The 13,003-nt window shown below is 42.0% G+C and overlaps 1 protein-coding gene across 16 annotated transcripts in view; it reads left to right on the top strand.

Moving 5' to 3' along the window:
- Positions 1–13,003, top strand: part of TIAM1 (TIAM Rac1 associated GEF 1) — a 354,254-nt gene that overhangs the window by 308,331 nt on the left and 32,920 nt on the right. For 15 of the 16 annotated variants that reach the window (XM_072968300.1, XM_072968313.1, XM_072968310.1 and 12 more), the window contains 2 exons: positions 3,085–3,188; positions 12,740–12,919. In XM_072968300.1, the coding sequence (XP_072824401.1) occupies positions 3,085–3,188; positions 12,740–12,919 (284 nt within the window). Of the gene's footprint in view, positions 1–3,084; positions 3,189–6,830; positions 7,340–12,739; positions 12,920–13,003 lie in introns of those variants that run through there. The other variant, XM_072968398.1, reaches the window with a different exon arrangement.

The following is a 13,003-nucleotide window of genomic DNA, read 5'->3' as shown; positions in this document are numbered from 1 at the left end:
GATGATGATACGAGCATGGCACTTCAGTAGTGAGATTAATGTCCTTACAAGAAGAGGAGGAGAGACCAGGGCTCAACTCCTGTCTCCTTGCACACACAAAGAGAGGTCATGTGGGTACCCAGCCAGATGGCGGCCGTCTGCAAGCCAGGGAAAGTGCTCACCAAAAAGTGTCTGCTGGCACCTTGATCTTTGACTTCCAACTTAAGAACTGAGAGAAATAAATGTCTCTTGTTTAAGCCACCCAGTCTGCAGTCTTTGTTACAGCAGCTCGAGCAGACTGAGACATTGGCGTCTCTGGATGCAGTAGATAGGGTAAATTTGATTCTTAAACACCCATGAGGCCAGCCTGTGGTTATGATCTCCAAGAAGAAACCCTTCTTCCTTGCCCTCTCCTATCCCAGAGTATAGGCAGAATTAAATAAGCTTCCTTTTCTTTTCTTTTTTTCCTCTTTTGCCAGTGAGTACTTAAAAAAATATATCTTTTACAAATCTTTTTAGGGTGAGGGTGTATCCCTTCAGGGGAACCACATGAGTGTGAGAGATTCTGTTCTGATTCTCCAGCTTGTACTGACCCAACACCTACTTTCTGTCTCACGGCTTCACACTTAAAGCCTAAGTGTCCAGGGCTGTGGTTCCCAAGCTCGGGTGGTTCTGCTGTTGGGACACGTGTGGTACGTTTTTGAATGTCACAGTGACTGGGACATGCTGAAGGTACTTGGGGCCCAGGGTCCCAGGAAGGCCAGTGCCGGGTGTACCTGCCAGACGTACCATTTTCCTCTCGGACATCGTCCTTTCCAGACACCAAGAGGCTCCCGTTCCCTTTGGGAAACACCGCTCCAGGGTTTGGGGTTTGGAGACTCAGCACTGCCACGGCTTTGGGGCTGGCCCGTCACTCCCACTTCCTTTGTCTTCTTCGTTTTGGGTTCTGGGGATTTCTTGGAGCTCAGCTTTGTGTTTAAAAAGGATTTTGTTCTCTTTTACTTAGCATTTTTAAGTGTTTTGTAGAATTAGGATTTGTTTTGTTTCTGTTTTTGTTTTTTGCTTCCTTTTCAGGATACCTGGTTCACAGGATTGTTAACAATGAAAATCCTTTCATTTGTTTTTCTACTGTTTTGTGAGCATCTCTAAACCCCAGGCATTATGATATGCAGTGGAGATACACAGGGTCACCGCGTTTGGCAGTGTGGCCTGCGGTCACCATTCTGCAGACTGTGGCGTGAAGGTGTCCTTGTGTGTGGTACAGCCTGGCCGCCTGCTTAGTGCTCAGGGAGCCGTGGTTTCTGCCATCTTGCTGTTTAGCGCTCGTAGGAAGGGTCCCTCCTCCTCTGCACTGGGGATCAGACCTTCCCCTACTACTGGCCCCAGCGTCTGGGTCATTGCCCCCACTTCAAGTGTTCAGTCCCTTTTTTTTTTTGCTCTGAAGGTGACAGTGTGATATTGTTTATGTCCACCCAGTGAATCGGGCTTCTTTCTCTGACTGCTACCAGCATGTTATCCAGTGAACAAATAATTAAAAGAACTGTAAGAAAATTGTAGCACCAGAGCAAGAGGGGGAAACAGACAAACCTACAAGCCACATAAAGTGCATTTGCTTCATTGGTCCTTCATCCCAGGGGAGGAGAGGAGCCCTGGAGCAGGGTTTACTCAGAGGCTGGCTTCTTCCCTTCATTTCCCAGCCAACCTAGAATTTGAACAGAAAGTGATGCCAACAGCTTATGACTGTAATGGTGTCACTGGAGTGAGGTGGCCTCTTTGCAGACTGACATGTTCATCCAGAGTCTGAAGGCAGCTTCCTCTTCTCTTGTTTCTTCTTTTTCTTTCCTTCTCTCTCATGTAGTTACACTGATGGTGCCATAGTCCCTAGTCCAGTGCCTGGCACAGTCTAAGATAATGGTAATCAGACCACTGTCTAACCAGATGAGCTAGAGGTCTGTAAATGTCCTAAAGACTTGTTACTCAAGGTGCAGTCCGTGGACCTGCAGTGTTTGATTGACATCATCTTGGAGCTTGTAAGAAATGCAGAATTGTTAAGTCTAATTCCATAGCTTTTGAATCTGAATCTGTTTAACATGACCCCTCAGGCAGTTCAGATGCTCTTTAAATTTAAGAAGCCCTCCAGAGGAAAGTGATTTTAATATTCTTTTCTCCAGTGCGGGGAGTCACCCTAGCCAGCCAGTGTAGTAGGGACTCTGTAAAATAGGAAAGAAAGTTTCCTGCACTTTTGCGTAGAATGTGGTGGGATAGTGGGTGTTGTGAGATGTTTAACGTGTTCCAGGTAATCTATATGAAACAGTTATTTTTTAAAAATATTATCAAATTGGCTTATTCAGTTATTTTAGCAATTAAGTAATTGATGTAGCAATTAATTTGTTGACTATAAATCATATCAAGTAAGTTAATTTTGTTTAAACTTTATTGTATATATTATAAATCACTGGGACTGCTGTGGCAAGACACCACAGACTGGGTGGCTTAAACAACACCAGAGACCAGGAAGTTCAAGGTCATTCGCTCTGTGTCCTCACATGAGGGACTGTCGGGGATGGGAGCTCTGGTGTCTCTTCCTCCTCTTATAATGACACTAAGCCCACTCTCAAGACCTCATCTAAACCTAATTATCTCCCAAAGGCCTCATCTCCAAATACAGTCACTCTGGGGGCTGGGGCTTCAGCATATGAAATTGTCGGAGGATGGATGGAGGGGAAGACAAACATTCAGTCCATAGCAATTATTATATATTATAAAATATATATTATGAATAATAAAATGTACTCTATTTTAAAATAACAATAGTGGTAACAATAAAAACAACAAAAACTTAACTTTTTTTCCCTATTTTTTCCCCCAAGTACTGGGAGTTGAACCCAGGACCTCATGCATGCCGAGCACATGCTTCACCACTGAGCTATGTACCCCATCCCAAAACTAACATTTATTGAACTGAGATCATGGAGCATATACTTGGAGGGTCTAACAATATATATGCCCATCATGAACTTGACCGCCATACTCCCTTGCACCAGTGTGGCTTTTAGCAGTTACAGTACGTTCTGACCCACGTTTCCTTCCCATTTCCTCTCACAGGGCACAGCCTCTGCAGCGAGCAGGGCAGCAGTGCCGAGACCGCTCCGGAGGAGCCCGAGGGGCCAGACTTGGAATCCTCAGATGAGACTGATCACAGCAGCAAGGTGAGAGATTTCCATTTTCACATCCCCTGTCTTGAACCACCAAAGAATCACAGCTGACACGTCACCTCTCCAGTTGTATGTGGTTAGAAGGCCCCTCCACGGGACCAAAGTGTTTTTACTTCTGAGATGTCACTAACTAGGATATGAAATCCAAATTAGAGCCTTGAGAACAAACCCATGTGTGAGGACACAGGGCAGAGGTCACTCTTGATGAGTTAAAGTCTATTTCCATACTGTTTCCTTCTTATGCCTCCACTTGTGTGTGATGAAATGGCATCCAAAATGTGTACCGTGGGGTCAGTTTTACTTTCCTGCAACTCATGGTTTCTCTAATGAACTCCTTTAGCTCTTGAAAAGGTGAGCATCTTTTACATTAAAAGGAGGGAAACAATCTTTCTATTAATTCAAACTCTGTTTCTCAGCTGGTTGCGCACTGTAACAAAGGTCTTATTCTGACACTTTGATGCAACTTGTGAATTTGTTTTCTATAATTCATCATGCTTTTATCTCCCTTCCTAAAGAGTCCATGTGTCAATAAACTCTTCTCATCATAGTCTCCAAAGTGTAACAATTTTAAGCCTCGGTTACCTATATTCAAAGACTCCTCCCCAGTGAAAACAAGTGTGTGTGTGATTATGTTCCCGTATTTATTCATCTGTTTTTTTCAGAATGTTGTTAACATGTTTATGTTGGTCGCTGTACCTGTCTCCCATTCTTTTGTGACATTTACCTGTCACGTAACCTGAGCATATCATATAACTTTAAATTACACCTTTGTTTTCTCATCTACAGTATCAGGGTGATTCTTGACCTTGTCCAGTGACTGGATGATTGGGTGGGTCAAGTAATATAATGGATATTGATAATGAAAAGATGCTCTTCAATTATGAATGATTATTTTAAAAACCTGCATTCCTACATGTGTACTTTTCTGTCTGTTTTTGTGTTTATGTATCTTTGTAGGACTTTTTTTTTAATTGAAGTATATAGTCAGTTACAATATGTCAATTTCTGGTGCACAGCATAATGTTTCAGCATAGGACTTTCTTGACTGCATATGGGTGACTATCTTCAGCATCTTTCTACCCATATGTTTCTCTCTTGCCATCTTGGGATCGTCATTCTCAGTGTCTAAGTCGAGCACAGTATAAAATTTAGTATTTGAAAATAACTTTAATGTTTAGAAATGTAATATTTATAGACCAACAGGTTTTATGTTGTTGTTTATGAGTTAAACAGCTAAAAAATGGAAATATACATGTTTCACTTAAAGCCAAAAAGACAAACAAAAGCTTGCCTAAAGTTACCTTTTATTTTTAAGGACTTTTACCTACCTAGGTAAGATATTTTGAAGGGTATTTATTAAATTGTTCTGTTATAGACACTGAAAATGTTAATTCTCAGTTTCTAATTTGATTTGGGAATACAGTTATTTTTCCTGGATCTAAGACGTTTATTTCTGAATACTTGGTCACTTGGATCATTTTTACCTCATTGCAATAGCCCAGTGTTCTCCTCCCCTTGTGGATTTTGAGAGATTGTTTCCGTTTTAAATATAGTGAGTCATGAGGTCCTCAACAGGGTCCTCAATAATACTAGGTTCTGGCAGCCGAGAGGAAGGAAGAGGCTCCAGGGTTTTGCTGACTGACCCCAGGTGCCTGTCTGACTTCATGGCTCTTTCTCCAGAGAATTAGATGCTGAAACATGCCTGGAACAGACAGGGTCACGTGTAGGAACAGGTGACGCTGTTCCTGGATTCCACTGTAGATATGCTCGCTGGGCTCTCATAAAAGACGATTTCTTCGCAGTTATTGACAACAAGTTTGGGTGATGGATGATCTGAATATTTTTCAACTCATTGACACCATAGGTTCATAGTCCTTTTTTCTAGGTTGAATGTAGGGAGCACTGTGTGATTCTGTACCTGAAAATACTCTTAATGTTGGTTTGATTCAGATGTTATCTTCTTTATTTGAACTATTTTGTAATGTAACCCAAGTTTACTTGGATAAAATAGTCTATAATGAGTTAAATTTCTCACTTAAGATATTTGAAAGCAAAAACCTGGGCAAATGGTTCTTGGAAATCGGGTCCTACTGTGTGTTATTAGTAGTAAATGAGATCTAATTCTTTTGTAGTGTCATATATCTTGAGTGCTGTTCCATATTAACTCATCTCATCCTCACAATATTCCTGAGAGAGATACTGTTATTCTGCATATTTTATAGATGACCATATTGGAACAGAGAGGTCAGCAACTCGCTGAAGGTCACACAGCTCTGAGATAGCAAAATGAAGCTCTGTGTTAACTGGTTTGCTAAAACTACCTTCTCACCAGATTGTTAAGGTCTGGTATTAAATACCAGGTTTCAAGAAAAGAAAGGAATTAATTAATTAGTGGTACTACAAGCCAATTTAGATATACAGTTGAACCTTGGGGTTGAACTGTGAGGGTCTGCTTATTGGTGGATTTTTTTTCCATAGTAGATCCTACTGTACTACTGATCTGTGGTTGGTTGAATTTGAGTATATATAGAGGGCAGACTATAAGTCACATACAGATTTTTGACTGCACAGATGATCTGCACACCTAACCTTTAGTTGTTCAAGGATCAAGTGTATATACTCATTAGCCACTTAAATATCTTCCTAATGCTTAAGCCTTGTGTGTGCACTTAAAAGAATGATTTAAAGTAAGAACAAGCATATATCTTAAGCTCCTTGATTAAGGTTAAATGTTTTTTGATGTGGCTCCTATATCCGTGTATACTTTTTCTTGGGAATAAACTGACCATTAATATTTAAGTTGTAATTTACCTAAAAATGGAAGGATGTTTTAGCCTTAATTTGAATGCACCAGGCTGCATGTAGAATGTGAAAAGAAATAAGTAACCAAACAAGTGAATAAATGAAATGAAACAAGTAATCTTTTTTTTTTTTTTCATTCTGGCTGAATACATGAGGGCTGTTGAGTTTTTGTTTGTTTAATATTTTTGCTGTTCTTCTGAAATGAATTGTTTTATGAAATATTGGGCAGGATAAAGAGGACACATGTTGGAAGTTTTATGTGTTTTAAAATTTTTTTTAGATAGCAGTTTTTGCTGCCAGTGGTCTTTGGGGCTGAGGAAGTAGATAATTTCGAGTTTGCTGCTGAGCGGTGGTGGCACTGGAATGTCACATCCACAGAGTGGGGGCTGGGACTTTCACACCACAGGCGCAGTCTGGCGGCCTTTCTCTTTTGTAAGCCGCCTCCTTCCTCTTGTGACTGTGGGTGACAACCTCAAAGAGCCGCCTCCCCTCCACCCCCACTTGTTTCCCTGCTTCTAATGGAAAACTCTTCTCTCTGAAAATGAATGCTAATTAACTCTGGGCAGTCCTGTCCTGCATTCCAGACCCCCTGGCAACTGTGATTTTGTTTTCCATTTAGCCAAAGTATTAGAATAATTTTCAGAGCCTTTCCAATTGGAAAGCCTTTTTAAAAAATCCAAATTGTTATTGTCTCAGACGCGTTTGCTTTTGTTAAAGCATTGGGAGGGAAATGTGAACATATAAACTGTTAAAAACAATTTGCTTTTTCGTGCCTGCTCCCGACTGTGTGAGGGGTGTCTTCAAAGTTGTTGGAGCTGGCGGGTTTAGTAATCCTGGGCAGTGCAGGGGGCTGGCCAATCAGCTGATCTTGGTCCGCAGAGCCGAGCCGCTCACATCCCAGGGAGGCGTTTTGTTGCATTGTTTTCTTGCCTCTTGGCTCTCTCCCTTCCTGGAAGTTCTGTTTCGCCAGGTGAACTCAAAGCATGAGTTCTCGTCCACGGGTTAGCCTTTGACACCCTCGCAGAGGGCGCTGACGGGAGGTGGGAGCCGCTCTCGGGGTTGCACGGGCGCTGTCCTTTCTGTATGGAGATGCAGCCGGAGGTCTCCCTGGCAGGACCGGCATGGGCTGTCTGGACGAGAGGATGCTCTCTCGGGAGCCAGAAGGCATTTGGTGCTCTCCGAGTATTTTAAGAAACTTCTGTTTCTGTGCCGAGCACGTCAGGAGGTAGAATTGTCATGAGAATACACGCCTGATGATGTCTGCATTGTGGAAAATAAAGCGCAAGCCCAGGATTGAAAACAATGGCAAGTCTGGGGATTCTGTATATCGGTCGCTTCGTGTGGTGAGCACTGTTTGAATTCTATCTTGCTAGCCTTGTGTATGTTATGACTTCCTAGCTGATTTGTTTCCCAATTCAAATGATGGTGATTATGCCTGTCCCATGTCCCCATATTGCATCCTGCTGCCCTCCAGATCCCCTTGGTGACAAAGAATATGTATTTTAGCTTGGGGGTGGGGCATCGGTAACTGGTATGAAGTCAAGTTTGCCTAGAATCTTTATAAGTATCTATTTTTTCATTAAAATTTTTTAAATTGAAGTATGGTTTATTGACAATGTTGTGTTAGTTTCAGGTGTCCAGCAAAGTGATTCAGTTGTACTTAAATATCCTTTCTCAGATTCTTTTCCATTATAGGTTATTACAAGATATTGAATACAGTTCCCTGTGCTGTACAGTAGGTCCTTGTTGTTTACCTATATTTTTTAGCTTTTAAATGGCAGGAGGATGGATGGCTATAATTTTTCAAATTAAGCGTCACTTGAATGTTTCCCCCTTTCTTCTGGTTGGCGGGATTGTGAACGTGTTTGTGTTATATGTGTGATGAGTCTCTCCATCCTCACCTCTGATCAGGTAGCCTAAGTGTTCAGCGAGCATTTTTGGAAGAAGGATGTTCTATTTGCCTCCTATAAAGTTTTAAGTGCATTTGACTTATTTCTGCTTACTTGAGAAGGAGGTGGATTTAGAAGTGTTGGCTCAAGGGATGTGTTAATGATGTAATGTCCACTGACCTATATTGTGCATAACAACTCCTGTGATAATTGTTGACTCTCTAAGGAGAAAAATTTTTAGTGGGTTAATGGAGAGGCATAACTTAAAATCAGATTAAACCTTTTAAGAGTTTAATATTAATTTCAGAGTCTGCCAACTGTTAGATTTTGTGTCATTTAATGAAATTCAAACTTGGACAGTGAGTACACTTGATTTACTCAAATAAGCCTTTATCCTCCCTGGGGTGTTTCTTCATCAAAGTTTGCTCGAAAGGAGACCCAGAAGATGACAGAGAACTCTAAGGATTATCATTGTATATGATGGTTCTGAAATTATGGAGTGTGTTACTTTGGTGTCTGTCTCCAAAAAAGGCTTAAATAAGGACAATACGATTTTAGGCCACTCTGGCCCCTTTTAAATCCGTGGGAAGTGTTAAAACAGTCAGACTCCAAGGACAGTTTTAGAACTCTGAACTCATCTCGAGATAGAAGTTGCCTTTAGTGGTTGCATAACAGGAAGAGCGTTAACAGCTGGGTAGCTTGAAGTGCTAGTGTGTACTTAAAAGCCTTCTCCCCTCCTTTTGTACTTTCTTTTCATCTTCCACAGGAGGAAAGCGATATTCTAAACATTGCGCTTCGTGTCGACCTCAGGAAAGTAGCCCATTTCCTCCCGCAGTTGTCCCGTTGATCTCTGGATGTGGGTGGGTCATTCTTCATCCTGACAGTGGAACAGCTCTGCTACCTGTGAATGGGTTTAGCAGCTCTGAAATGCCCATAAGTGCTTTCCGTTTCCAGGGTGACTGATGGCTGTGCTCAAAGGGGGAGAGCTCTGTACTTCTTCCCATGGAGAGATTGGGTCTGTCTTCTCCTTCTCGGCAGTCCTTCACTGCTTGTGCCAGTTCCAGGAAACTTGGCTTTTAGAAGTTGGTGGAGAATCTCTCATGGTAGCTCCCTTCCTGGGTACTTCTGGCTACACTACTTCTTGTGTAAATGACCAGGATGCCACGTGACACTCAGTGATGGAGTGAGGAAGGCACTGCCCTCACCTCCTCCTATATCCAGTGTCATGGCTCAGCCACACAGAGGAGGTCCTGATGGAATTGATGCAAAGGCGTTTGCTCACAGGATGGGGACAGGGGGACTTAAAAACGGGGCCACAACGTGTAAAATCTCTAGATTAAAATTCTAAAGACGACCTGCTTTTCATACTTGCTTCTAAGGACATTTGAGGGGTAATATTTCAGTAAAACAAAATTCTCAAACTTGATGAGGTCCTTTTAAGTTAATCGTTCCCAGACAAAAGTTTCATGAAGACCCTTATAAATAACACCCCTTAACAACCCTTAACAATATATACAGTATAACTGGTTATTCTGTATGTTTTATTTAAGTCTATTTATTTTATTAAATTTGTTTTTTTTATTTATTTAAATAATGTGTAATTGACAGTAAAAGAAAATTATGTCCATTTTGACCCAGTTCCCTGTTTTTGGTTTTGTTTTTTTTTTAATGAGCAGGTGGTAATTGGGTTTATTCATTTATTTCTATTTGGAGGAGGTGCTGGGGGTTGAACCTGGGACCTCGTTCATGTCAAGCATGTGCTCTACCACTTGAGCTATACTCTCCCCCTGACCCATTTCCTTGTGATAAAAGAGTTTATACCTTGAATCAGAGAACAGGATTGCTGGTAGAGAAATTGCTTTGTCCCCTTGTCAACTTCAGAGACCACCTGGCTGAATCTATCCCAGCTTTGCATCTTGTAAGGAAGGGGTGCCTAAGGCTCTGAACTCTCAGAAGAGGACTCAAGGAAATTTTTAGGTGTCCCCTGGGATGCTAAAGGTATTTCCTAATATAATCCAGGACCTGGTTCAGGAGGGGTGTGCCAGGACAAAGATGAAGGACCTAGCTGTTTGAGGTGAGGTTGGGTAAGAGATGGCTCTGTTTAAAGCCCTAGCCCACATCCCACTAACCTGAGCTTTCCCAGTGGGCCTGCTTAAAAGTCAGGATACCAAACCTCCAAGGTGAAGGACTTAATGCAGGCAAAGCCAAGAACCCTACTTACATTCTTAAAATGGAAACATCAGAGTATTTACGGTGAAACAGAGGGGATGAAAACCCAGAAACTGCATCCCATGCCTTTCATCATTATAACCAGATACTGCCGTGAATGGCAGCAAGTCAGTGTGGTGTGAATTGGGAGCACAAAGGGAAGTGTCTTTTAAATTTCCTGACATTGATGTGTGTCAGAGTCCTAAGGTTATAACTTAGCTTTTCTTCAAGTATGAGGCATCCTTGGTATAATCAGTGAGGACATTGGATTTCACATGGCAATTTGTCTAAATGATAAAACTACAGACATATCTATTGTGTCTCAGACGGGAAGGCAGTGATGGATTTATGTATCCTGAGTAATAGCCATGATGTTAATTTGCATGTAAATGACAAGCAGCTATAGTTATTGTCAGGACATTTAGAAAAGCATTGTGTAATTGAAGGTGCCAGTTATACATTTGTTGTGTTACTGAGTGACAAATCAGAGTGAAAGAGGAGATTTTGGGATTAGCTGGAGGGTAGGGCACTTAAGCTGTCAGCTATTATCACTGTCTTTCCATGGAGTTTTCATTTTGGTGAGGTGCCCCACCCCCCTCCATAATGTCTGTGTTATAATGCAATTGCCTGTTACAGTTATCATCAGATCATCTAAAAGATGAGCGGACATTTTTGTTAAAATGGATCTACTTGCTCCTTTTCAAGTATTAAGACAAAGCCGTATTTAACTGTATAGTTAATGACAACATTCAGTTAGTAAAACCCTAATGTAACTAAATAAAATGATTTAGTTTATTTCTACTGAAACAAACTTTGATTACAAACAAGTAGTCTTTCTTTTTTAACAGCCTTATTGAGATAGAAATCACGTACCATACAGTTCAGCCCATTTTGGTGAGCTTTTCATCAGTCACCGAAGGGAGTCTTCTTTGTGGAGCTATTCTGCGTCTGGCATACCAGTTTCATAGGGAACATTTAACAGTGCCCTTGACAGGTGACTAACACATCCTGACACATAAGACCTGGGTTAGTGCTAGCAAGAAGTAAGTTGTGTAACCATAAGAGAATTGGATTAATAATCATGTGGATTTGGGCCCTGGCTCTTCTCTTTCCTGTCATGACATTGCTGCTAATGCATCCTTGTTAGGTTCTGATTTCCGATGTCCTGGTCCTGTCTTTATTCCTGGCTTCTTTCCCTTTGGGATATGCTAATGAGGGAAAAGCATGTTAATGTTAGCTGCCTTCCTCTGTGTTTAAGAATTACCCTGCTGGAATACACTTGGTTTGGCTCCTCTGCCCTCCACAAAATGCCAGCCTTGACTTTCAGCTCTGTGCACCAACAGTTGGTTTTGGAAAGCTGTTCTTCTCAGGATGTTTGCTCTCAGGAGTGAGGAGGTAGGTGATAGAAGAAGTAATTCTTTATTTGCATAGGTCTATATTGGAAATGCCATATTGGGACTACTTTGCCTAGGGGTGAATTAGACAATAGAACAGGGAAGAGACTATGAGAAGGCAGCCACTCCCTTCAAGGAGCTATGCATCAAACATTTGTAGAGTGGTGCATTTGAACAAATATTAATAAACTAGATTTTGTGCTACAGAATAGCCTTTGGAGTAATTCTGTAGAGAGCTTTAAAAAATTCTAACACTTGCACATCCCATTGCAGAATTCTGACTGAAGTACTCTGGATGGTGCACTGGATATTGGGAGGTTTACAAACTCCCCCAGGTGATTCCCATATACAGCCAGGGTGGAGAACTGCTGATTCCCCGGGGTTTTCAGCAGTCCTGTCTACAGCCCTTGTTTTGGAGAGCTGTTTTGCGTAACTAGACAAGCTGGAATCTTAGAATTCTAGAATCCCCAAATTGTACCTGAATCACCCTGGACAGAGATTGGAAGAGAACTGAATTCTGTTGAGGTCTTGTTTGGGGCCCAATGCCCCTTATTTTTAGCTGGAGAAGGGAGGTGATGATGGGTGGTGGCAGTGGAATCTATCTGTCTTTGGAGAAGCTGGAGAGAGAGAAATTTTGTTTTTTTAAAAAATGGGAATCTGTTGCTATCTAAAAAGTTGCCTCAGTGTCAATTTTTAACAGAGACAGGAAGAATCTTAGCTTGTAAAATCATCTTCCAGCCTTGCAAAGTAAGTATGTATAGTGCATTGAAATGAGAGCCTGATAATTAGCCTTGTATTTTGAGTGGAACGCACTTGGCTGTATCTCTGTCTCCTCATTGGTGAGCTTCTTGTAAAATGATTAAGGACACAGGCTTTGAGCTACACTGCCTGTTTCAAATCTGAGCTGTGCAATCTTGAATGAGTTACTTGACCTCTCTGGGCCTCTGTTGTCTCTGCTGTTAAATATGAATGATAACAGCCCTTACTTACCCTATGGGAGGATTAAGTACATCAGACCAGTCTGGCATGCCGTGATCACTCAGTATACGTCAGCAGTATATTGTTGTTATGGTTGTTTTGAGCATTCAGTGAGCTCTCAGATGTGTGGAGCAATGTAGGGAAATGAGAGATGTGATTCGTGCGTGGCAGTTCATTAACCAGGAGGAACATATGCAGAAGGGACAGACATCAAGCAAGTCTCTCTAGTGAGGGATAACTTCATCTGCCCTGCCTTTTCTACTGTGCTCTGAAGAGCACAGAACAGGTGGCCGCATTTTGCCGCAGTCTGCATGAGATGAACCCCTCTGACCCGAGCCCGTCCCCCCAGGACTCCGCTGGACCTCAGCTGGCCACCATGAGACAGCTCACGGATGCCGATAAGCTGCGCAAGGTGGTCTGTGAGCTCCTGGAGACAGAGCGCACCTACGTGAAGGTATGTCTTCTCCTGCCCTCCCTCCCTGCATCCTTCCTCCCGTCCTTCTGAAGGATGAACTTGTGTGTTTATACTGATTTTGGC

Source organism: Vicugna pacos, chromosome 1, assembly GCF_048564905.1.
Source record: "Vicugna pacos chromosome 1, VicPac4, whole genome shotgun sequence".
In the NCBI taxonomy this organism is placed as follows: domain Eukaryota; kingdom Metazoa; phylum Chordata; class Mammalia; order Artiodactyla; family Camelidae; genus Vicugna; species Vicugna pacos.
Note: the sequence above shows the minus strand (reverse complement) of the source record. Positions and strands in the feature narration are given on the sequence as shown.